The 27576-nt window shown below is 39.3% G+C and overlaps 1 protein-coding gene across 2 annotated transcripts; it reads right to left on the bottom strand.

Moving 5' to 3' along the window:
- Positions 1-14852: 14852 nt before the first annotated feature.
- On the bottom strand, positions 14853-25760 carry cibar1 (CBY1 interacting BAR domain containing 1). 2 transcript variants are annotated; one of them, XM_042506116.1, is made up of 9 exons: positions 25613-25760; positions 23407-23641; positions 23228-23296; positions 21096-21197; positions 20446-20451; positions 19443-19547; positions 19072-19185; positions 17938-18057; positions 14853-15238 (listed from the first exon to the last, which is right to left on the bottom strand). In XM_042506116.1, exons 1-9 carry the CDS (start codon positions 25639-25641, stop codon positions 15113-15115), a joined length of 906 nt encoding a protein of 301 aa, XP_042362050.1. In that variant the 5' UTR covers positions 25642-25760; the 3' UTR covers positions 14853-15112. The 2 variants fall into 2 exon arrangements, with proteins under 2 accessions (XP_042362050.1, XP_042362051.1); XM_042506117.1 differs by lacking the exon at positions 17938-18057.
- Between the last annotated feature and the right edge of the window lie 1816 nt (positions 25761-27576).

The raw sequence follows: 27576 nt of genomic DNA, 5'->3' as shown, positions 1-27576 counted from the left end.
GTAAAACTGCGTTTGGTGCAGTTCAGTGTAATGACTTTATGTAATCTAAAATTTAGCCACTTGTTAGCAACCACCTTATTATTATAAGATACATAAAAGCTTTAAAGTTCATGAGTGGGATATTACTGACATATTTTATGTTGTAGAACAAAATGTGAAAGTGAAAGACAATTTTAACCACAGACCTTGCTTCAGCCTTCTAACCACATGTAAACACATTAAAAATAACCATTGACTTTGAGGCGAGAGAACTGGAGGTGCTGAAATGGTAATTCATTGCACCAACAACTAAGCCCTAAGCCCTGTCTTTGAGCATTTATATCCAAGGGTAGGGTGTTCCAGTTCTTCTTTGGATAGAGCAAAACATAAGGGCTACAAACAAGGTTTCAAGAGGCATATTCCAAACAAGCAACTAAAGAACCCACAAATGTATTTTCTCCGTAAATAAAGATCTAAAGATGATCATAACTATAATACTAACTATAATTATGGTCCTGTCTTTAAAGTTAGCTTAACAAAAAAATGCTAGTATGTTGATGTCTCCATAGCTAACTAGCTATTTAGCCAATGTTACATTGTTATTGCTGATTTGTGCATGACAGTCCCGCATTTTGACATATTTCCATGTTGCCCCCAACCCCACCCACCCTATTTGATGCCTGAAATTTAACTAGCAGCAAAACTGCTGAACTTGTTACTGCTCCTCTACTATCAGTGTAGACTGGCAGGGTAGGAACAAGGGTTGCTAGCATTAGCTTACAGAGCACAGCTAGTGACCTGGTAGTAAAACAGTGTTCCTTTTTATTTGATGACTTGTTCGATTGATTGATAGTATGAAACTGAATGGCAAGCATTCATACTTTTAAAATCTCCTTTCTATACCAATAAAAAAAATGGCAAATGTAACTGTGGTAATACCATCATCGCCACATCTGTTAACTGAAATGCCATCTACGACTACTGATGACGTATTGGGGTCTTGTCGTCCCATTTCTAGGGGAAAATTTCAATCCCCTTATAACTATGTTTTGTGGAGCAAATGGGCACTCGAAAACAAGGGGTAGGGATAGAGGAAATGAGATTGAGGTCAAATATATACCATGCTCCCAAACACTGTGTGTTGCCTACTCCCACCTTTTAATTTCAAAGACAAAAACTGAAATTATTTGAAAATGCTAACTGTACATACTTAAAAGAATAATACAGAAAGTCGTATCTGTATGTTCTCTCGAGATGACATGCTCACCCTCATATCCATCCCTCCACCCTTCACACACAGTCCTGTCCTTGGCCAGAGTAGGCAGTTTCCCACCCCAGGGCTTGACCATATGTGAGTGTTGGCTCAGTCCGTCATGTGAAGGTCAGCCCTGATGGGACATGTGAGCCCCAGATTGTCACCCCTGGGGTTGGGAAGCAGGGCTAATTGACTTTAAACCAGGCTGCATGACACGCATCAGGACACAGTGACTGGACTACTAAGGGACAAAGAACACATTTATGGAAGGATATGGTCATCTAGTAGAACTTCTCTGTATGAAGTCACATATAAAGTGACTGGATTTCAGAGGAATTTCATAAAAGTCATAATAACAGTCATAATAAAATGCCCTGACTACAACAAGATAAATATAACCTATGGGTTAATCATGAGGAATTCCCCTCAATAAACAACTGAGGGAACAGTTCCGACATTTTGGCAAATATGCTTGTTTACATCTGTTAAATATGAAGCCATGGCTGTTGTTTTTCCACTTTAGATGAAACCATGCCCACTTCTGTATGATGGAAGCAGGCTGCCAGACATCAAGGTCTGATGATTGTCTGCCAGCCAACTGCTGCAAGTAGTTCTTGGTTTGGCACACAGCAAGTCAGGTGTTGGCTCAAAGAGGCATCGGTGCTCTGTGAAATGGCACAGCTTGAGTTCATAAGTGGCTTTGAACACCACTTTAACCCGATCTCATCCCTCTCCTTAGATGCCAGAAATTGATATTCAGTGCCCCTCTGCATCCTTTGTTTCTATGTGTCTTGTTTACATGAGTTTGCCTCTTGTGTATATCTGTTTTTACTAACACTCGCTGACTGGATTTGCGTTGCTACAGCTGTTACCCCCAACTTGTTTTTTTCCAAGCTACTGTAGCTGTCATTATTCGCAAAGACGAACCTTTTAGCAACTCAAATGTTGCCAGCCCAAACCCCAGTGCTGGGCTTCTGATTCCAGACTGCCACCTGACTCTCCGAAAGATCAGCAAACTTTGCGGCTTTGTTGTCTCTTAGTGGCAAGGAGTGATGTTGGGGAACCATTGGATGTGCTCATGACAGTATGAAGAGAACTGGATATAGCATTGGAGGCAGGACACTGTTCATACCTATGAAGGTTGCCTGGTGGCATATGAAGCCAAAAACTGCGTTGTATAAAGTCACCTGGATGTTCAGCACTGCTTCCGCATCATTGGGCCCTTACAGCAGGTGTGCCAGAGACTTCTGCCAGCCATCTGGCAACATGTGGTTTAGCTCTCTGCTAATTTAAATGGGGATGAAATTATTGAAATTTGTGGCTCTTCTAGACTTGTGAAATGTTATCTGACTGAAGGGGGATGTGACACTCAAAGAATTGTATCCACTTACCTACAGAAGTCTCTGTCACATTGTACGTCTATGGGAAAAAGTGTTTTGGGGCCCAATAGCATCATGTGAGGACTCATAAGTTGTAATTCTCTGTTTGGCCATAATAAGAATTGGTGCTAGTTAGCTAACCCTTTTCTCATTTTTGGACCCCTGTGTGTACGTCAAGGCTTTTGCCATGTGGTCAGCATGGTTGTGGGTTGAAAAAAAAAACAAAGCCAAGAGATGGTTAGCTTAGCATAAAGACTGAAAGCAAGGGGAAACAGCCAGTTGCCTATGTTGAAAGAAATCTGTTCAGCATTGCTAAAGCTCAAGAATTAACAATTTTAATCTCACTTTAACCAAACAAAATCTAAAAACAAAACGTTGCTGTTTTATGGACTACTGTGCCTATTAGCGTTGATATGATGTTTGTTTTTAAATAGATGTATTTGTTATTTATATTTATTTCTTAACAGTGAGACAGAGCCAGGCTAGCTGTTTCCTGTGCTTCAGGAGTTCATGCTAAGCTAAGCTGTTCGACTGCTGTCTGCAGCCTCCTTTTTTGTACCAAAAAAAGAGAGTGATAATGATATCCTTATCTGATTGGAAAAACAAACATATTTCCTAAAATGCCTATTGCTTTAAGCTTTATTCATTTGAGTTTCATGCACATAGAAAGTTTGCTCAAAAAAGTGTCAGAAAAGTAGCAGCAGGGCAAACAAGAAACAATCAACAAAGTTCTTCATAAAGCATTTTATTTTTGCACCTGCAAAATAAAATGACATGACACAAATATATCCCAACTATGCACATGCACGCACGTGTACACGCGCGCGCACACACACACACACAGAGTGATCAGTTAAACACTTATCAGCTCGTTTACGCTCAGAATCATAACCCATTTATAACAGTAAACCTCAGCTCAAATGATCTTATTGCCCTGCCTTCCCTCCACTTCCTGTGCTCCTTTTATCCCAGTTAGGCCATGTAAGGACAAATCATTGTGGGGAGGCGACTGCATAAACGGTGGTTTACGTGGTGTTTGATTAGACGTCCAGTCAGGACTGCCCGCTGATGGAGACAAGCCAGGGAGAAGCATTGTGCAATCAATGGGTTCGGTTAATTACAATAGATCAAACACAAGCTCCATGGCAACCCCTGCCACATTTTCCAAAACAAAGGCTTAGGAGGCATTCAGCATGCACGGCGGCTGTGACATGGTGTTACGCATGGCTGACACAGGGACGATTAGCAGTGGCCCAGTGTTTATTTCTAGGAATGGGTGCACAGTGGATGCACACTGTCAGTTTTCGGTTAGTTGTCAGACAATGCTATATAACAATAATGAAACATGTCATAATTTACAGTAACCAGACCACTGCACTGACCAGAGAGGCCTGTTCAGTACAGTGTAATATACAGTAGTATACACCCTATTTAAACAGTTATTGGACATTGATGGCACCTGGAGGATGAATCCAAATGACTTTGGTGATCTTCGCAATTTGATCCAGTGCCACCAGCAGATCAAAGATTTTCCCTCGTTGAGCAAAATATCTTCACATCTGTTTGAAAAGTTTGATAACTTTATACACAGTGTGGCATACAAAATAATAGTTGTGAGCAGCAGACCAGCAGGTAGTAATAGTTTAGGTTATTTTGTACATCCATATTTTTACTGGCCAAAACATATGCAAATTGGGATTGACTGTAGTGTTTAATCATTTAAAAATGCTGTAGTAAAACAACTCAGAAAAGATCACAGAGGCACATAGCAACCTGTAAACCAAGAATATGATGAAGAAACAAATCTGCTGAAGTGATATGTGAAACGTGTAGTTTGCTCCTTCTTTTGTTTTTAATGTGGAACTTTAATTTCTTTAGCCACAGAGTTGTCTCACCTCTGAGCTCGGACAGGTATCAACGGCCCCGAAACGAGGTCTGTAAAAAGTAATGCCAGAAAAACGTGATCTTGAGTGGTACGAGTGTGTTCATGTTTACCTCTGGATGATTCAAAATTTGACCAAATACCTAAATAATGACTTTCCCATCAACCTCATCTGTACTTCGTATTTAGTTCTAATTTAGAACATTTTAGCATTCTAACATGTCTCTGTGAGCCATGGATATATACAAAGAACTGGATACAGTGTTGGAGGTGGGACCGCGGTCATTCATGTGAAAGTTTCTCAGTGGTGCATGAAGCCAAATACATTAAATTTATGAAAATATGAAATAGATGCTTCCGTGCCATTGGGCCCATACAGCAAGCGCACTAGAGATGTCTGGCGGTCATTTCCATTTCTGTCAGTCCCGTCATCCTCTTTGTTGGACTTTTACTGAGTGCCTCTAGTGTTTTTCACTGAAAGACAGAGACAGTCTAAATAGCATTGTTAAAATCTGCTCTAAGATCACAGAAGTGACACAATACAATCAATCAACAAATCCTCCAGAAAGCGACAGAAAGTATTTTAGCTTTGCCACATTCTTGCAGGCAAATTTTCTCTCTTGTTGTTAGGGCATTGTTACGTTTTACCTGCTTGTAAGACAAACCACTGTTATTTTTTCTTTCTGTGATTTGTCTTTAATATTCTCTATAAATGTTTTTTTAATTGATTTTATTTTATTGATGATCAAATTTATCTTTTTTTCAATTTCTATATCTATTTATATTTTTCTATAGTCCACCAAACTCCTTGGCATATCTTTTAGTTTTATTAATTACATATCTATGTATGTGTCTACATGTTACTGCATGTTATGTGTGAAAAGCAAGCTGTTCAAACAAATTTCCCCTTGTGGGACTAATAAAGTTGTCTGAATCTGAATCTGTTTGGCTTCAAAGCCTGCACTTCCTGGGGGCTTTTGAGCATGGTGTATGTTGAAGTCAGCATTTAGCCTCAAGCACCACTGTGCTAGTATGACCGGAGGCTGGTAGTCTTGTGCTAATAGTGGTACACATATATTTTTATACACTGTCTGAGTTCTATGAAATAGTCCAAACACCTTAAAAGACAATGATGAAAACTGTAAAACAAAAAAAATCCTAATTTGGGTTTCTCAAATGAATAATGTTTTTAAATCTCCAAATCCAAGCACTAAAATTTAGTGTTGTTTATATTCATAGATACGTTTGTGTACTTTGAAATGATGTATCCTATGCCAAATAGTTTGGTTTGGGTTGGCTACGATCTGCTGGAGCACTGGCTTTTCAAAAAGTTTCGAAACACACTTACAAAGTAATCCATCAAACTTCCACTTTCACTTAAGAGTGAAGAACTCACTTGTGTGTTCTCTGAGAGTCGTGACAGAGACGGACACCCATGCTGTCCGTCTATCAGCTAGCAGCAGGCACCATCAACAGGCCACCAGCGATGGGGTCTGTCTGCTTCAGACACCAGATCTGTTCTAGTAAACTCACTAAAGTTGGCTCGCACATCCAAACCGTGAGCCAATCCCGAGAACAAATGTTTAGTGCAAATAAAACTCTTAGATTCATATCCTCATTCTCACTCGCTGTCCCTCTCTCTCTCTCTGACCCTCCTGTGCCCTTGTTTATTTATTCCTCCGTCTCATTCTGTTTTCTCAGCCCATTCCCCTGGTCTTCTTGCCTCTACCCGTTCTCGTCTCAAATTAGTGTCAAATTCCCCAGTGTGCTTGTTATGTTTGTTTCTAATGCAGTACCTACCAAATTACAAGTGTCCTATTCTTGGATGCCTTCTATCAATTCTCATTCATGTGTAAGAGGGCAGTTCTCGGACAGTAAAGTAGCTCTGTCTGTGTGTGTGTGTGTGTGTGTGTGTGTGTGTGTGTGTGTGTGTGTGTCAGGGCAGGTCAGTCATGAGAGCGGAGAGCCTGCATTCCTCTGTGCAGTACTAAATCCTCATGGGATAGACCTCATTAGTGGACTAGCTGTTCCCAGGCTGTCTTATAGCCACTACTTGTGTGTGTGTTTTTTGTGTGTGTGTTTGTGTGTGTGTGTGTGTCGGTGAAAGCATTTGTTTACACATTCACACATTTTTTTGTTCTCTTGTGGCTCTTTGTGAGAATCTCCATGTGTCTTCTCTGTTTGTCATTCTGTGATGCTCCTATGATCCCCTTTGTTGGTGTGCAGTTTCAAAAGGCAGGTTAGACCACTGTATCAGGCTTCCTGCCTGTGTTTTGACATGTTGTGTGATACTCAGTAAGGGAGCGTGGGGAGGTCAGCAAAGTCCACAAGCGGATGAGATGTACTCAAGGGGGTAGCTTGCCTGATGGACTTTTCTCAACCTTGGAGAAATTGTGAATGCACAGACTCTCTGTCCTTGCTTTTCCCCATGCTGTCATGTACTAAAGTGTCCCTGAGAGACACTTAACACATCACTCAGTGACTCCATGGATCCAGACATAGCTCTGACCCCCCGCGGTTGACCCGAGCTGGGCCTGACAGCTTCTCATGTCACATTCTGTCTTTGGTTTCACTTTATTTTTCAGCCTGAGGAGAGCAAGAGGACACAAGGGGGAGGGTGTACAGTGTCGTTCAAGGGAAAGGCTCTGTTCAGATTTTTTTCAATGTGGAAGGAGAGAGTTGTCTTTGTTGTGCAAGAGAGCAGACAAATATTTTTTTTCCTACTTCTCGTGACCTAGTGTGCATATTCAGCCAGTTCACACTTCCTTGTGAACTGTAACTTACCTGAGACATTAGGACTGTAGCAGCAGCTGTCCTCTGTTTGTAACCATAGACAAGTACTTATACAACATTTACCAATGAGAATAGGGCTTCTTTTTTAATGATACACACTTTGTATTAGTATTGTCACGATACTGGAAATTCTAATGCTGATACAATCAGTGACAACAACAGAAATTTTTCATAGGGGTGGCCAGATGGGGCCATCAAAAATCTTGTGGTAACACACCAAAACCGAAAGCCGTAACTGAATTTGAGGAATTCTGATTTGCTGCTGAAGAGTATAGACTAGTTGAAACTATGTCAATATGTAGAGTTGAAACTATGTCAATATGTAGAGTTAAGGAAGTGCAAACTAATATACTGTGGTTTCTTATTTTTCTAGTTAATATTACAAATTATCTGAAGTCTATCGACTAATGCCAGCAAAGGTAACATTTTAACAACAATCCTTTTAATGTGTTACATATCTGTACTTGTTAGGCAAAGTTATTGTTCTTCAAATAGGCTACTTTTCCTTAAAAAGACAAATATACTGCTTCAATTTGAAAGAATACACTAAATGTAAAATATTTTCAGGGAAAAAGCCTTTAAAAGTTTAGGGAAGTCTCATGGGTACCATAACCCATTTTCATTCAGATATTATATTCAGATATCCAGATTTTGAAGAGTTAATAAATTGGCAGCCTCCGAGGCTGAAAAATGAAGCCATTGCGTAATAGTAATATAGTAAACAAGCTAACGGCACTTCTGACGAGTCACAAAAGTGCAACGACCCTTTTTGTCTACATTAAATATCAAATAAAAGCCAGAGAATATATTGTATTAAGTTGCTGAGAGCTGTAAATTCATCACTTAGAAGCAGAAGGTCCCTTCGCCTGTGTGCCACTGCCTGGATGTCTGCAGCTCCCATTAACAAAGAGTAAAGTGAAGACCACTCACTCTGCAGTAAAATCTGGTGACCAAAACATCACTGCACAAAAAAAAGACTGCTCGACTTGAAGCAGTACCAGCTGACTTAAATTCTCCGAATGATGATTCAAATCTCAGACTCTCAAGGTGCAGCCCTAGTATCTACACTGCGAAAAATACGTTTTTGGAAATGATATCAAATATTCACAATCAATATTTTTGACAGCCCTTCTGTATAAGCTCTAAATTAGAATAATATATGTCTCTAGCACCACCGTAGATTGTATTTCCTCCTTGTGTCCTCCCGGGTCTACTGTGAATACAGGTTGAACAACAAAGAAGAGTCACCATGTTTTCTACCTGTCTGTTTGTCTTTCCGCTTCATATCTTCTGCTCCTGACTCACATGACGATCCATTACTGAGTGGGCAACAAGCTGCAGGTGGCTGCAATCTAAACTGCTCTAAATAAACACACATTTTAAGACAAATGCAAAGGACAGAGCAGGTGGCACAGCAGGGCTGAAGTGACTGAACAGCAATAACAGAGTAAAAATCCTGATGTTCTTTCTTGTTGTTTATTTGTTATCAGCGGTAAAATAGCTCTCATAACATTTGAGTCAATGGTTAAATTAATCTGTGGCCAAGGTTCAGAAATTTTTTATGGAGTTAAAGTTCATAAAAATAGTTATTCTAATGGACTGTGGCAGAGATACAGTGAGGCTGATAGGAGTGTGGAGCTACATGCCAAGGCTGACGCGACAGTGAGCTCCTGAACGGGCCCGAGCCAAGGCCTCCCTCGCTGATCACAACACAGCTCGGTCTGATAAGCATCTTGCGCAATAGACGCAAGTGTGCGCTCACACACACACACACACACGCACACACACACTCTTTCTCTCTCTTCTTTCCATTTGTTTGGAAGCGGCAGATGATTTCGACATCATTAACAACAGCCATGGGGCGGGATAGATTGGCAGGCAGAGTATGTGGCTAAAGCTGGATATCAGGTCCAACTCGTAATGGACACACACAAACACACACAAATCTGAAACACGTACAGTAAACATGACTTAACACCAGTGATTGAATGTAACTACATTTACACAAATACTGTACTTAAGTATGAATTTGAGGTACTTTACTTGAGTATTTTCATACTACTTTATACATTCTACTAAATTGTAGATGAAATGTTGTACTATTTACTTCACTACACAGTTAAAGTTACTTTACAGTTTAAGATTTTTGCATAAAAGACATAAGAGAGGTTTCTAAAATATGATATTTTGTTATAAATTAAATTACCAAACAGTTTATACAAGTACAGCTGCAACAATTAGTTGATAAATCAGTCACTTGATTGAAAGAAAATGAAAAAGCAAATGTTTTGATAAACATAAAAGTCTTTATTTTTTTTATAATTAATAATAATTCCTAATTATTTTTTAAATAACTTTGAGTTTTTGGGGTGTGGATTTTTTGGGGAATAATTTTGTTTTTTTTGGGTCCTTTTTTCCCTTTTCTTTTCTTTAAGTACATTTTCCTGATTATACTTACTTTTTTTTTGGTTAAATAACATTTTCAATGCAAGACTTCGTAACAGAGTTTTTTTCCAGAGTGGGATTAGTACTTTTACTTAAGGATCTGAATACGTCTTCCACCACTGCTTAACACACATGAAATGCACTTGTATTTAAGAGACTTACGTGCATGATATAATCATTGTAAGACAGACTCTGACTGCAAAATAACACTTTTACATGCATGGCTGGCCTTTCTAGATCTTTTATTTTCTTGATGGATATATTACTTGATACATAACCATACATCAGAATCAGTTTGCTGAGAACACACACCCACACATACACATCAGGTTTTTCACTTCCCTCTAACTCTTTGCAAACAGTGATTTATGCTGAGTGGGGATATCCAAGTGACGCCTCTCTCAGGCATCAGAAAGTAAATAAGAAGTCAATTTCTGCTTTATCACCATCAGATGATGTACTGTAGCGGAACACATCAGCATGAAGTCGCATACCGCTACAGATTTACAGTACTGTACATTTGTTTAAAGCACAGGCGTCCTTTGATTTACGTTTGTACCTGTGATCCTGGAATGCGGGACGGAAACTGTACAATAACTGTTATGACTTACTGCCCCTGACAGCAGGTACACCGCCTTTCATGTTGGTGCATAAATCAAGGAAGTGGGAGGATGAGCGGTTGTTGTTACTGTACATGTTGGCAAGACATTCCAGAGCAGCTTGAGGTCTCCCATCCTGGTAATAGCAAACACGTGACTGAAAACACACATACAGCACTTCTCTAGTCACACATGAAAACATGCAACAGCTTAAACACACATGTGGACCTCAGCAACATGCTTTTTTGGAGAGAGGAATTACTTTATGTTTACCCTTAAGACCCTAGGAGTTTACCCTTTTTGATTTTGATCTTAAGCCTTTTTTTTTAAATGTGTATCGTTGGAACAAACAGTTTTTGCAAGTATGGTGAAAAAGTTATACTCCTCTTTTACAGATTTTAATACATTTAGATCATCTTTTCCAGGAGTTAATATCTGTATCCCATTTTTTAAATAGTCTTTCTTTTGTTTGTGTTTATTTCCCTGGTGTAGGTATCAACACACACGTTTATACACTGAACAAAGCATGTTATATTCCCTATCTGCCAATATATCCCCCTAAATCCTTCACACTGGACCGTTAATGTGTTCTCGGCCAACTGTTCTCCTTCCCAGGTTGTCAAATACCGATATTTTGTTACACCCCTCGATGTCTGAAACCAACACACAAGGTACCATTTAGAGCTGTAGGAGACACAACAGGCTTTCAACTAACTAAACTTCGGCTGTGGTAACATGAGATGCTCAGAGAAACTGACGAAGTTTAAAGAGTGAGAGAGGCCATATAGGGAGGAGGTCGAGGTGGTATATGTGTCAAACAAACACAAGATTTTCACTGAGGAGGCCAGTGTTTGTGTTAGAGTAAAACCAAAAGGTACGTCAGCTGCCAAAATCTGTGGAAATGAAAGTTTATTTTAAAAAGACACCGTGTGCATGTAATGAGTGGAAACTGACACATCCAAAAATGATAATAGAGGTGTACTTGGAATGTCATAGTTTGAGGCATAGGGCCACTGACCAAGCTGCTGTATCTGAGTTTGGAGTGAGAATGTGTTGGTCTTTGGATAACATATGCAGTTTTTTGAGCTTTTGCTCTTTCCAAAGAGACCCTATTTTCTACCCCATATTTGAGTATCAGACACAGCTCTGCTTTTATTGGTTGAGTCTGAAAGTAGTTAGACTTAAGCCACCAAAGTGATGAAAGTGTTGTATATGTGTATGCATATGTCTATGTTCTACTTTGTGACATTTGACAATGCTTGAAGAAGATCCCACAAAAAAAGAAACTTTGCCTTTGTTAAATTAAATTTACTGAGAGCTCTCAGTAGATTGTGCAGATATTTTGCTCAACCATTGCACATGCACAACACATATGGTATTATAGATAGCAAGAGACACACACACACACACACACACACACACACACACACGTAACCTTGTTTGCTGGTGTGAAATCCAGGGATTGTGGCAGGGTTCAGAGTTCTTAGAACACCAGCAACACACAGTCAGTCTACCAGAGGAACCACAGAGTGTGAGACACACACACACATGCACAGAAACATACACACGCCATGGCAGCGCTGTGAGTGAGTCAGTGTGTGAGTCACACTCCGGCTATGCTGCCTCTCGATTTTATAACAGCCGCCAGCACGGCACTGTATTTAATATTCCAAACAACTGTACTGTAGGACTCTGTGGCACACATGCACATATATTAACATCAGCACATACTGCACTCATATACATTCACACACACAATATTTCCTTTAGCCAAATACGCCTGCTCAAATAAGAGTTTTATTCACACATAAACAACACACTCACTTTCATGCCTTTCCTCCTTCATTCAAACCCACACAGATGCACGCTTGTAATTGGGGATGACTGCAGATGAGTCAGGAGGAGAGAGGAGGGAATCCTTACCTCTTTGTGAGCCAGATCTATAGGAGAGCCAGTGATAGGCTTCTGCACCAGGGATACTGGCTCCATTAAGTTTGACCTATGAATCACCCTCCTATATACATTCTCACAGGAGACTGTTCACAGCTTTAGGCGGAGGAAAATATGGAAAGGTGTGTACTTGAAATAACACGTCCCGACATGTCTTTATATCTGTGTCACATTCTGGGGTGGAATATCCAATCACCAGCTGTTTCACAGTGCTAAACTGGCAAAGCAGACACAAAACCATTGGCTCTTACTAGCACTGATATGTGGTTTTGATAGGGATCAAAAGCACTGAACTTAAATGCACTGGTAGAATCAACCCAAACTTAGTCAATTTTCATTTGTTTTTGTTTGCAAAAGAACTGCACTTTCATGAGGGCGGAGGCCAAAATGACTCAGTCATACCATGAAGTTTCATGTGCCTAAAATACATATCCGGATGTTTTTGTCTTGCAGTTCAAAGCTCACTTTTGTGGCTTTTAAAATGCAATCAGTCTCTAGAGAGGTAACTGATAACAGGTGACACTCACATACACACACACACACACACACACACGCACACACACACACACACACACATTCACTGCAGCTACCTACAGGTTGAAAAGAACACAATGTCTCCATATCACAGTTTCCCAAATTAAAGAGCACAGGTAGGAAGCCTATAAACATCGCCCTCTTGTGGTGACTCAGGGGAAATGACCAACCTCAGAAACAATAAAAGCATTTCAAAGGGATGTTTTTTTCATTAACATTCATTTGTTCACGTGTTACTTTCAGTGGTGGAAAAAGTACGCAGATTCTTAAAATAAAAAAATACTCTTACAAGTAAAAGTGTGCACTAAAAATGTTAAGTAAAGGTAAGTAAGAACAATCTGGAAAATGTACATAAAGAATTAAAAATAAAAATAAAAACTAAATAAAAACCCTCCACTACATTTATTGATTTATTTGATAATAAGAATTATTATTATTATAGTTACTATTATTATATACACTTTTTTCAATCAGCTGTTTGACTAACAAATAATTTCAGCTGTACTTGTATGAACTGTTTGATAGTTTAATTTCTACAAAAAAAACATATTTTACAAACTTCAGGTTTTTTTATGCAAAAATCTTAATTCGTGGAGTAACTAGTAAATACAGCTGTCAGATAAATTGAGTGGAGTGAAAAGTACAATATCTCCATCTGAAAAGTAGTTGAGTAAAAGTGTAAAGTGGCATGAAAAGAAAATACCCAGTACATCAAATTTGTACTTAAGTACAGTATTTGAATAAAAGTACTTAGTTACACTCCACTTCTGGTTACTTTTATTGTTGGGATTCTAGTTGCAAATAGTTGCAGTTATTGGTTATTATTGAAGACTTCTGTGGAAAAAAGTAGCAATCTAAAGAAAAAAAAAAAAAAACTTGTGGCGCATGGGGAAGCTTCTTAGGATCCGTGGCGTACAGCTCAAGAAAAAGGTGCTGAAAGCAGCTGCATGCGGCTGTGCAGCCTTTGACGTGCACCGTGGGTGTTGGATTTGATGGGAGTGGCGTGACGCTGAGGGGCAATGAGTCAGAGTCAACGATAAGACCTGACCTCTCTCAACTGTCCCTCTTTCCCCCGACACGCCTCCTGTCCTCTCTTCATTTCTGGTTCTTCACATGGTTATCCTTGTTTCCTTGTTTCTCAGCCTTTGTACCATTGACTCTTGGCTAAAATGAAGATTTTCTTTCATCACTTCTCTCACTAGTGTTTTCTCTACCCTGTGATCGAGGAGTTGGAGCATTTAGGTTTATCTGCGATTGGAAAAGCTCTCTGACTCACACAAACACACACTTTATAGGTGATGACTCATTGCAACACAGGCCATTCAGATCCACAGCATGCCAAAGTAAAACTGGTACGTGCCGGTGTGACTGTGTTTGCATACACATTAACCTTTACATGCATTAAGGTGCTGTTGCGCAGTAGGCTGGTGACACTCCACCTACACAGCTTTTATCTCAGTCACTGAGATAATCAGTGTTGCTGTAAGGGCGGTTTTGGTAGCTCTCATGTTTGTTATATCAAAAATCTTGCCGCTTGCATGGCAGCTTTGTATATTCAAAATTTGTGCACGTATGTAAATGTAATAGTGTCAAACAAACATAGGAAATATTTGTGTTTGTGTGTACAAGTCCGAGGGCAGAAAAGTATTCATCATGACACGGGCAGATGAGGAATGATAAATGTGTCGAGTGACTCATGCGAGACAGACACAGGAGCCATCAGCCGACACAGTGGCAGCAGCCTCCACTGTGGAAGACAACACATACTGTACCCCCCACACATGCATATATATCCTGATAAACAGAGACAGAGTGGTGCAAAATGTCCCCGGCTTCATTTGTACAACTTTTCTGTGGAGGAGATGAGTCACTTTCAACTGCAGTCGTCACGTAACTACTGTCACTTAGGATGATTCACACTCTGAACGATTTCTAAAATAACAATCAACCTCTCTGCTGCCATTTTTATGCAAAGTGACTGAGGGTACACCATGTACTTATTTTAGAACGGCAGTTCACTGGAACAACACAAAATGTGAAAACAGATTATTTATTTTATTTATAAAGATGAACAACAAAATGCTCTGGTAGTTCCAGTGCAATTTGTAATGTGAATTTCTGCATATTAGACAAAAATATACAAGACAATAATTGGCTTAAATGTTAGTAAAGAACAAACAACGACAACACACCCTACAATACTGCTCAGACCCACTTGTGTGAGGCGATTTTGGCAATGACACAGCTTTCCTTGAACAAGATTATAAAACAGTAATACACATACAAACAAAAGAAACTAATGTTCATCATCGGTGTCCTCGTCTTCGTCCTCGTCTTCCTCCTCCTCAGATTCATCTTCATCCTCTTCATCGTCCTCTTCCTCCTCCTCTCTTCTGGTCTGCCGACTGGAGGCTCTCTGTTGCTGTGACAACAAATAAACATGCAGCTAAAGCACTTAGCAGGTAGTCATTAAGCACAATTGGTGCTCCCGCTGAGTTGTTTCTTTCCTCAATGTTTTTCACTGGTAGAGACGAGACAGGTGTAGTTGTGAACACACCCAAATATGCACCAAATTCCCAAAGTTACATTTGTATTTAATGGTGGTATTAGACTAAAAAACATAAATGTGTCCCATGTTGAAGGACTGTTTAGTTCATATCACTGCATGTGTATAATTTGAGAACAGGACATTCTATGTGCATTGTCATGGTTTATCCAGTTTTAAATGAGGGCTTAAGTCAACTAGTCAAAAATTTAAAGTTAAGTGTTTCTTTTTAAAAGACTTTATTGACCTCAAAGGAAAACATCATGAGGTCAAGGAAAGATGTAAAGAAGAATCCACGAGGACTTAGAAAAAGACACTAGGCTGCGTGATTATGCGACCGAGGATGTTATTGAAGTGGGTCTGCTGTAGTGAAAATACAATGTTCCAAAGACAGACAACGAAATAGGGCTGGGAAATATGGAGAAAAAAAATATTGTGATACTTTTGACCAGATACCTCAATATCAATATTACAGCTATATTGTAGTTTTGAAAATTGGTGCATTTGCAAAAATATTTACACAATGAGACTATACGATAAACGATAAATATTTATTAGTAATGTGGATATGATGACTAAGTGGGTAAAGGCAAACTATTGAACAGCTGGAACAGTCTGGCAAGTTTAGAAAATCACATCATTTTAGTGTAATGCAGGCCTTAAAACCAGGAATAAAATACACTTATGATATTATGATTTCCAAAATCTAAGACAACATTTAGTCTCATATCATGATATCAATATAATATTGATCACTATGTTGTTTCATTCAGGCTAAATAAACATGGACAACCCGAGAAAAAATAGTATTCCAATACCATGGTTGAAATTTGCAGTTGCAAAAGTAAAATGAATTGATTGCCACTCTCCTGTCTACTCATATTCACTGACATTAATGCATGTATACAGGAATATTAGTAGAATATTCATTTTCATCAGCTAAATACACTGCTTAGTAGGAATATTTCTTTTTTTTTTTTTTTTTTGCAATAAGGGAAAAAACCGAAATACCTTGTGCATGTAAACATTGTCATTGAGCACCTTTCCTTTGCATTTAGACAATTTGACCAGCTTTTGCTATGGCTGCTACTTAGATACGTTCAGGTTATTTCACTTAGTTAAGTACCGTCCTAAACAAAAAACAGTATTCGACCGCAGCCAGTGTCAATGCCTGCTATTCTAGCTGTATACAAGACTGCAAGTGTGCATCTTGTTTGGAAGTGACTGCAGATTACAGATAAAATCCGACCTAATCATGGAAGCAAAGTATGATCTCAAGCTGTGGCGCAAGATGCATTTGAGTCACATTCTCATGCCATGAGTACTCTGCCTGCGCAAGCTACAATCTGGACATCTCTAGATATAAGATATGATTCCTGAACACACCCCATAAGACCTAAGGGCCAGGACACATTCAGCGTCTTTAACCGCCTGAAAAACGCCCTAAAATGATTAATTATTTATTATCAGGGTTGCCACACAATATAATGGGTAAAATTTCACAACTTTTCCATGACTTTCCAAGGACCAGTGATAACACTTTTTGTCTTGCCCCACTTGCATCTCTGATTCATACTCTATTCTATAATAATTTCAGCTAGTTGGCATGCAAGGAAAGAGAGAACGGGGGGAGATAATGACAAAACGTACGTGATGGTTAACAAAATATTACACATAGACACAAATCAGAGCTCTGTTACATCAACAGCTACAGAAAGAAATTGCCATTATGTTGCTTTTCGTGGGCGGTTGTCCAAGGAAAAATACTGTAACACAACAAAATTCCATGACTTTTCCAAAACTTTCAATAATTTTTCACTAATTCCATTACTTTTTCACACCTAGGAAATGTGATTGTGGAATTCCATGACTTATCCAAGTTTTCCATGCCCGTGGGAACCCTGTATTATAAAATGATATTTACGAATGAAACGCAAGATATCTTTTGCTAGTGATTAGTTGTTCGTCATCTCATGACATGCGATGTGCATTGCTGCATTTTGAAAATACAACTCTCGCTTGTCAATGCTTGCATGCTGCAGCAGTGTCGCTCTCGCTTTTGAGCGTGCCGTCTGCACGTCAATGGATTTGAGGGCGCAAAAACCGCAGCATGTGTCGGGCCCTAAAGCAGACAGCTCTTCAAAAACATCAAATCATACTTTTTATTTAGTAAAGAAAGTGAAGACCAGCTATCCAGACATTTTACAAGGCAATCCTATAAATTCACTTTTGCAATACCGCTGTTCAGATGCTGGGATCACTGTGAACGTAGGAGGAAATGCATGATGTTACTGGCATGCAATGATACGTGTGGAGATTCAAAGTGAATGATGGCTCAGGTGATGCTGCGATATAAACTTTAGCACAACTGATAAGACTCTGACTTATGGAGCACCAGCCTCTACTGGTATGAGGAAGACTACTGAGTTCACAAGAGGAAGAAGGGAATTTTTTTTAAACGTCTTAATCACAATGATGCTTGCGTAACTGTCAAAGATCAAAAGTAATGTGATAACAGAAACGTAATCAACAGGGATCTTCTGGGCAATTTCTGGGGGTTGTTGTCTGTATCTTACCTGTACGGTCCCTGATGTACTCAGGAAGGACCCGGTCCGATCGAGGGAGGTTTTGGAATTAGCTCGCACTATGTCTAAGCGTGACTGGTAGTCAGGGGGGTGCAGCGAACTCCTGAACACCTGCCAAAGACAGTAGGTGCTATATTTTTCCAAAGTGAAACAGAAGAATGGAAGCAATGCCTACACATCCATCAGTAATCTAAATGTGTGCACTGAACATAATGCTAGATAACCATGAATTTGAATTTAAAAAATGACTGTAAAGTGGCCACAGTGAGTGCACATGGTTAGTTTAGAGATGTTATGCAATACTTGGGGTATTTTTATATAACAGTTATATAAAACGTAGGAGCAAAAACACATAACTTGAATACTCCACATCTAAAATACCCAGCAAATCACTATCTGGCTATCTTTCTTTGGTCACACGTAAACAAAGCAGCTCAGAAGTTACGCCTCTGATAACGCAGCAAACTGCCATTTAAGCCACACCGAAAATAAATTCCACAAGCTCTCTCGATCAGGATTATCTTCATGCCTGTCATTGTGCCTTTTTTTTCCTCCGGATGACTCAATCTTCCATGCTTTGTACTATGAGTCATTGAAAAACAGCCTTGTCTGGGTGAGGAGTTTCGCTTCAATATGAATGGACGAGAGATGATTCAGTGCAAAAACACACAGATGAGATGGCAAGGGTGGAGAGAGATAGCACAAGGGCATCTGCAGGAGGAACCTCGCTCGCTGAATATCACTGATCCTTTGTTTTTACTCACTACGGACTTTGTCTCTTAAAATAGTAAAAGCAAACCTCTCAGACCGAATTGTAAACAGGAGAAAGTAGCTGATATGACTCTATCGTCCACACTCTTTCACTCCTGGTAACTCAGAGTGTGTGTGAGCAATAAGTCAATGAGTAATGGATGCATAAGACCATGATTCCATATCAGACTTGTTGGATCAGGCTAATCAAGTGCACAGGAGAGGGTGTGCAGAAAAACAGATCAGCTTTTCACGCTAGTACAAGGCCACATTTAAATATAGTGTTTGCCATTGACACAATGATTATACCAAGTCAATGATGTCACTTACATTTAAAAAAAATCATGTTTAAACTGGAGCACAGCATCAGCTTACCTCTAGGTCCTCCTCCTCATCCACACTTTGAATGCTCTGGTAGGCCAAGGTGTACACTTCCAATGCCTTGGCATGAAAGGACATCTCCACCGTTACAAACTCACCAAAGATTTTCTATAAGAGGAAAGACAAGGATAATATTAAATTGCTGAGCAGGCTTTGAAATGATTTCAATGCATCACACAAAGAGTTCTGAAATGACATAGGTGTAACAACTAAAGGAGGTTAAAAAGTTGTGGGCAGGTGTCAGAAAATACTGCTCAAATCGTCAGTGTCTGGTTTCACTTCACTGTCATCCACAGATGTATATTTACAGCGACTGAAACTGTAGTTCTTAATTTGAGGTGGATGGGAAGCTAGGTGCAGCAGACCTTGATGTCTCGAATCTTCTGCTTCTCAAACTCATCGATTGTCTCCTCCAGTTGCCTGGTGGTCCGTGTGGCATCCATGGTGGCTCTCTGGAGCTCACTTTCAGCCTGATGGGAGAACAATTTAATATGCAACACACTACAAAACAGGACAGACGAAAACAAAAGGTTATTGCTAAAGTTTCTGAGAAAAGCAGCTGACTATATTGAAATGTAACAGTATTCCTTTATGCTTGTTGATTTAAAGGGACAGATCACCTCCAAATCAAAAATGTTTATCTTCCTCTTACCTGTAGTGCTATTTAAAAATCTAGACTGTTTTGGTGCAGGTTGCTGAGTGTTGGAGATATAGCCTGTAGAGATGTCTGCCTTCTTTAGAACAGAATGGAACTAGAAGCTTGTGGTGCTCAAAGCCCCACTAAAAAGCACTGCCGATGATGTGAAACAACTGAAATTGGGCCAATATCATCCAACAGTAGAGCTGCAGTGCCTTAAGTTTCTGCAGTTACTGCGCCACCATTCGGCAAGAGTCTTTCATATCTTGACAATGTACACCTTAGTAATGTGTGCTCCTTCAACAAGAGGTAAAGTAATAACTGGACAGTTGTATTTCATGCATGTAATTTCACATAATATAAGATAAGCTGCTGTTATTGCTTAATTTTTTTACAGTGTTTTCTACAGTGGCTGCAGGATGGTATGAATGTAGCTGGTCAGACAATGACTCAACACATTCTTTCAGAGAAACTGCAGAGAGGTTTGTGAGTTTATGAGTTTAAGATTGAGATAAAAGCAACATGATGGGCTTCCATCAGATGAAGAGAATTGAAAAAACTTGTATCTGTCAGTGCATGTGACAAACAAGCATCCACTGAACTGTGGCTGAACTCTGTATGATTTCGGTTAGAGATGTTACAATCCATTTCCAAGCAAGTCTGGAAAGTGTTTAATCTTTTTGTGGTCATACATCAGCAGGCAGGAGATGGACAGATTATATGGGACACACCTGAGACTGAAAGATGGGTCAAGGACAACATAGACATAATCTTGTTACAATATTAACTTGAAACCTGAGTGAACTGGCTTGATTTCTTTCAAAAACATGGTAAGAGGGCCACGAGCAACTTAACAAGAAATGGCCCAAAAATTAGCAAGAAATTAGTAAAAGTAAAGAAAAGAAGAAAAAAAAGAGAAAATGATTTCAGAAGTGTTAAAAATTTCAATCGATATTTTTTTCTCTGTAGCATGATTTTAAGTATAAAATAAGAAAATTATAAATACAGTTTGACCAACTTTTTCATGTTTTTTTTAATAATATCTATCTAATAATCACCCCAGCTAAGTTTCAGATAACTTCCTTGTTACCTTTTCTGTTGGGGTATATTTTTTTTTGCAGTTTGCGAGTTCCTTATTAGTTTTTTCCTATGTTTTTGAGAGAAATCAATCCAATTTTCTCAGGTTTCAGAGGTTAAGATCCTAGTAAAACACATCTAAATGCAGCACAAGAAAGCTGATGCCAATCCAGTTGTTGAAGGGTTAATTCAGTTCTCTAACTAACGAGGAATTATGCTGCATTAAAAAGTACACAGTTGGTTATTGTTACATTACAAGTGTTTTGTTTGATAGTGTAGGATTTGATAAACAAGGCAAGGATACAATAATCTGCCTGTCTGAGGGGTTTCTCTGTCTGGTCCTCTCAAGCTGAGCCATCTGTTTGGCTTCTCTGTCTCTGGCACTCTGAGTCGCCTTCAGATCCTCCTGCATGGATGCACGAGCACACAAGGACAAAGTAGTCATTATGAGAATGACAGTCAATTATTTATAAACTTGTGTAAGGGCATAATCCAACAAACATTTGGTGAAGCTCAGTGTTTCCGGATCAAGAGCTCATGTACACCCTGTTGTGCAGGTCCTTGTTTTGGCTTTACTCAGAAACAGTTGGAATGAAATATTAAAGAGTGATATATTGTTTCAGCATCCACACAATCCAGTTCACTTTTTTTAATGACTAAATAACCTAATTTAGCCAGACCTAATTAAATTTTGGCAGGCTCACTCTGCCTGTGCAACAAATGACCGATCACAATCAATCTCAAAGAGGACCGTTTCTTTTCAACAAGCTGAGAAATGTTGTTTTTTGGCATGTACTTTAAATTCCAGCAAGTCTGCAGTTTGAAAGTATTTAAGTTTTAACAAGACTAGACTAGAAAAAGAAGCACTTTTGACAGAACTTTGAAACAGTGGTCCTCTTAAACTGAGCCATCTGTTTGAATGGACAACACGAGGCAACGTGTCTAAGTTATGGCAACACTGTATGAGCAGGACCCCAAAGGTCACAAAGATACAATAGACTTTATATGTATTTTCAATAAGAAAATTCTCTTTAAAGGTATACTATGTAAAACTTCACAAAAAAACAACAACAGAAACACTCATACAGAAGTAATTCTTTGCAATCATTACTTATGACCCACTACAAGTGTAAAGTAGTGTTTTTTTCTGTAGCAGCTCTGCTCTATGTATCTGATTATTTCTTGTGTTAGGGATGGTTAAACACCCACAGTGCTCAGGTGAGATCAGGGTTTATAAAAAGGCAGCAGCCAGGTGCCAGATCATAAGCAGTTGGTATCTAAGAGATACAGTGCTGAAAAAAACACAAGTATCGCAAGGCAAAAACGCCACACAAGTGTGAATCTGGGGTTGTTTTTTATTTTGCTAATTTAGCAAGCAGTAGCTGACAATCCTGCACTGTGTGCCTTTAATCCTGCTTAAAATAAGATGCTGAGAGGGGAAAATACTGACAGTGGCACAAAGAAAGGCTGATGTGTCAGTTGGATATTATCATTAAATCAATACTGCCATCATGTGGCCACACAGTAAATTGCTCTGTGTCCCAAATTGCCCCCTAAGTCTCTATTCTCATTTTGGTGACACTATTACTACATTTTTGATGGCTAGAGCACACTTAATTATGAAATGTGCAGTTCAAAAAAGCTGCAGTCAGACTCGGCTGGAACTGAAATAAGAGTTAGGGATTCTATACAGCGAAGGGCCAAGGCAGGAAGCTAAACAATTTCACCATCTTTGAGGGACTCATCTTTTTTCTTTTAACGTTTCATGTAACTGACAGCCGGAGCAACATTTGCTGCAATACTGTATAACTATTTTGAATCTGATATTTTAACGAGCAAGAATAAATAGCACCAAGCCCCTGATCTCATGTTTTCCAAGCTGTTAAAGACGCTGCATGTGTATCACCCCTAAGATAGAAAAGCAATAGCAGTGCTCTGATCAGTTGTACAGAAGTTTATGTATATATGTTTTTCTGAAAGTTTCTCTTTGAGAGGTCGTTTGACTAATTTAAGAATAACTGCACAGACACATGGATTAACAGGGTTAAAAGGCATTGAATACATTAATCTAAAAAACAAGGCCTTAATTGGTATTAAATTGACTTAAATTAATCTTTCAAAGGTTTTAAAAATGCTCAGACATGAAGTAGGATCTTCTAATGTTGCATTGTAAAATCTCTTTAAAAAAGTGCTTTTTCACTGGACAAAAAAAGTCAGGTTGTATGTTACAATAAACATTTGGACAAAAATAAAATTGTCCTTCAATTTTGGTTATTAGAAAACTGGTCTTAAACTTTATTCCAAGTGGCATTAAAAAAGTCTTAAATCTTCCTTGTCTTATACTTTAGGAATCATGATTAAACTTTTTCAGTGTCATTTGGCTCACTTGGAGTCAGTGTAGACATCCACGCGGCTGCGGCTCACAGCAACTCTTACCCTTTTACGTTTCACTACAGCTCCATAACTTTTTAATGGCTCTATGACTTTGGCTTCAAGTCTTTCCACCTGCAAGGCAAATAACTTCACGTTAGGTTCCAACAAATTTATACTTTGGCTGTGAACATGAAATGATGATTGAAGTCAAAGCAGCAGGAAATGAAATACTGCAGTTTTACCTCAGCTTGGCGGTAGTCTTGAATCTTGGCCAGGTGGTCAGCAAACTGCTTCATACCCCTCTTCAAGTGCGGGGTTTCTGTGTCTGCATACATGCCGATTTCCCGAACCAGGATATCCGACTTATCCCTTAGCCTGGCTGTTTTACGGACATAGGCAGCAAACAGTTGGCACATCTCTCCAAAATGTTTCTCCACATTGGTGATGTTTTCCTGGATCTTTTTTGTCTGGTTGTCCCTGGAGAGGTTTGAGGGCAACATTAACAACAGTCCTCAAATAGTGCAGTGGTTCTCAACCTTTTTCATGTCAAGGACTCCTAAATTGAAACACATTTGGTCACAGAGCCCGATTTAGATTTTGCTTCAGGGACCTCCATCTAAAAATATGTTGGTTATTGGAATAGGACTAGATTACTATAGGTGCCAACTATAGTTGAGGGCACAACTGTGGAGGAAGTGAAACCTATCATCAGAATAATCACTGTTATGACTCTTACTCACGTTGTGTGAGCTTACACTTACAGTAAATTAAATATCGAAAATAACAGGGCTGCCCCTTAAAAGTTGTAGATTTGAATTATCAGTCGGAAACCCTTGGTTGGCTGAGATTGCTTAAAGTCGAGCAGTTGTTTTTGTTCTTTTGTTGCTAGTGAGGTAAGCGTGCTGTTCTGGGTACTTCTGGGGACGAATTGGTCCACAGATTTTATGCAGAGTGAGTCCTTCTGACTTGCATGCTACTTTTTGGAACTGAGAGCTGCGGTCAGACATGCAGGCAGTGACACAGAAGAGGAGAAGTGGTGAATTTACAGCTCACAGTAACTTAATAGGACACCGTCTGTGTATTTTGTTTGAAAGTGTCAGCACAAATGTTGTTTCATATTTAGCACCCATTGTTAGTGCTGTTAGCTTGTTACTAATGACATTAATACTGCTCTCATACTCAGCATCCCATGGAGCTTATTCAAACTTTAAAACCTTGTATGGAAAAAAATGAATTGTTGAATATTTGGATTGAACAGCCAAGTCCGCTACGACTGGCATAATTCTGAGTCGGACATAGCCCTAGCCCTTATCGTTTTTTTGGATGAGTTTTTGGTTAGGTGCCTAGAATAAGGTTTGTGGTTAACACAAGCTTAAGAGACTTCATATTTTGTTGTGCAGCGTAAAATATGGCAAAAAAAAAATACTATGCTTGTGAATTTGGAAGCTTTTGTGCCTTAAAAAAGGTGGTTGCTAAGCAGTGGCTAATGAGACCACAGAATGTCATCCCGTCGAACATGACGTTACAGCCTTCTTGTGGTAGGGATTTTCATGTGGCCACAGTGAAGATGGTTTATGGCCTGATGCTAGCTTTTTAGTTTTGGCGAAAGCATTTAGCTTCAGTAACCCTATGATGTTAATTTGTGACAATTATCTAACTAAATAATCCAAAATTGAATGGAAAGATGAAAAATCCTAAAAGCTTTTTGATGAGGGAATCAGGGCGATGCAATCTTTCACTTCAGTCTTCAGAAAAACATCATCCCAGGTGCACTGGCTTTCCCATTTTCTGGCAATCCCCTGGAACTGCCTCAAGGACCCTTGAGGGTCCTCCTACCCCTTGTTGAGAACCAATGAAATGGTGTATAAGGGAGGGATAGGAAAGTGCACATGATTAACAGATTTGTTCAAGGATGACAGTTTATCCTCATTTTTCTTGCACAATAAGTCATTTAAGTTTAAACAAACTAAAGTCACATCTGTGTAGCAGCCCGCTGAAATCTCTTGTGGATGTGATGTACAATGTTTCCAGATTATTTCGTTATTGCCGTTATTTCATCATCATTGATGACACAAACACATAGCCAGCTGAGTGTGTCAAAGCAAATTTCAACAGGAAATCGTTAGCACTTGAGCTTTCTTTTAGAGATTATGTCGAAAATCTGTTTTAGCGGCTTGTCCGTTTAGGGATAATAAACAATCTCATCATAGTCCACTAAAGGCGTCTCGGCGTTTACGCCTACTGGCGAATAACAGTTAAGTCGTTCCCAGTTTTACCCGTAATTAACTAAGTTAACGAAGTAGCAAATCTATGGTATATTCGCTGTAAGCTACATTTGAAGTTGTTTTTTGTCAACGCTAACGTTTTTTTGTTAACGCAAAGCGGTAACTTGGTTCCTTTGCAACTAACATTTACGACGGATTTATTTTGACGCAGAGTGTCTCTCACCTCGCTCTTGCATCCGGTGTACGGCTCATCCTCTCAGAAAGGCAGTAAATTAAATCAATATAATGTTTAGACAAGTTTATCTGGACCGAAATTTAATGCAAGCTAGCGTACTTTGCTTGCTCTGCTACAAGCTAGCACGCCAGTCTGCCGTTTCCATGGAGTCCCGGGCGTTTCCGCTTGAGCAATGCATTCTGGGAGATGGAGTCGCTGGTTGACTCACCTTTTTTTTCTCTTACCCTGCATGTTTTTAAATTGGGGAGAGTGTGGAGCTCTTGAGAGAACGAAAATAGTGTCAGATCTGAGTTGAAGGTGAGGCAGTGCACTTTGTTTTGACAGTTTTGGTGTCATGGAATATTGTGTTTTGTGTAGGGACACTTTTGTTATTTATGAGAGGGGAGGTGATGGTTTAAAACAGGGGAGGCACTTCAGATGATTTTTAAGCATTGGGAAGGGAAAACTGCAAATTGGTTTAAAAGGCATGTTTTATTTATTTATTTATTTATTTATTTATTTTTTAAAATCTCCAAAATTACACCATTTATCATAGCCAGAAACTGTGAGTTATAGGGTGGAGGGAGGGCCATGCAGGCTCAGTGAAAAATGTTTGCAGCTCTGAGGAGAGCTGTGACATTGAAAAAAAGAAGATAAATACATGACTGCATTCATGTAACCCTTTTATTCAAAACTCTTTAAAAAGTACCCTTCATCCACACCCACAGATACTGATGGAGTACTGTCATAGAAGGGGCTGGCTGAATCATCCGAAGAAATTGGGGTTCAGCATCTTGCTCAATGGGAGATGGAGATTAAATCATCACCCCTGCCATTACTGGACAGACCACCTGATCTGCTGACCGTCAGGTAGGAATCTCTCACACTGTTTAATTTCAAACACAGGACTTTTACTTGTTATTAAGGATTCGTACAATATGCAATTGCTAGTAAGCATCTGAATGCATCTTCTGTTATTTCTGTTAAGAAATAACGTTGGTCCTTATTATAAAGTCTACACATACATACTGGCTAGGTCATATTGCTTCAAGGAAAATGAGGGGAATATAGTCCATGATGAGTATTTAAAGATCAATTGTGTAAAATTTTGGGGGATTTAGTGGCATCTAGCAGGGAGGATTGTATTTTGCAAAACGTGAATAGCCGGAGAGCGTTTGGTTTGTCTGTTCTGGGCTACTGTAAAAATCTCAAAAGATGAGGACCCTCTCCTCATTAAGGTATAAACTGCTCATTTCAAGATACCACAACTACAGAAATTCTTTTTTTCAAGTGATTATACACCAAAGAAAACATACTTATTATAATATATTCTATCTTGCCAATATATCCCTTTAAATCCTACACACTGGACCATGTGTAGTTTGTGCTCTGGGAAACAGCAGCTCTCCTCCTGATAACCTTAGAGCCAGGGAGGGTTCATTTGGTAAAATAGAGTTTAAAGTTTAAACTCTATACTCTAATACGCCTGAGATCTGGTGTGGTGTTCAGTTTTCTTAGTCTTTAGGACGTTGGCAGTAGCATTCTGAATGAAGGGGAGTTGTCTGAGAGTCTTTTGAGACCTGGGAAAACTCCATTATACTAATCTAACCTGCTGGAAATGAAAGTATGGATTAGTTTCTCTAAGTCGTGCCTGGAAGCGTGGTGTTGTCCAAGGCACTGCTGTCAGTAGTCCAAGTTATTGTTGGGGAACAGAAGGCAGTTCATCGTGGATTATGGTGACCCAGAGTTTCAGGCACAAATTATCTTCCCAGTGATTTAGTTGTGTCAGTGAACCATTTTAGCCGGGCAGTTAAAACAGTCATAAATTAGCAGAAATAATAGCAAAGTGAAAACAAAGGAAAAAAAGCATCCACACTGTAGCAAAACAGGAAGTAAACTTGTCTTTTGTTAACCAGCCAAAATAAGCCATAAAAGCACCTATGAAATCTGTAATACTGTGTGCCTTTTGGAGA

This window comes from Plectropomus leopardus, chromosome 18 (assembly GCF_008729295.1).
Source record: "Plectropomus leopardus isolate mb chromosome 18, YSFRI_Pleo_2.0, whole genome shotgun sequence".
Lineage (NCBI taxonomy): Eukaryota > Metazoa > Chordata > Actinopteri > Perciformes > Serranidae > Plectropomus > Plectropomus leopardus.
The sequence above is the reverse complement of the archived record's forward strand: the minus strand, read 5'-3'. Positions and strand labels throughout refer to the sequence as shown.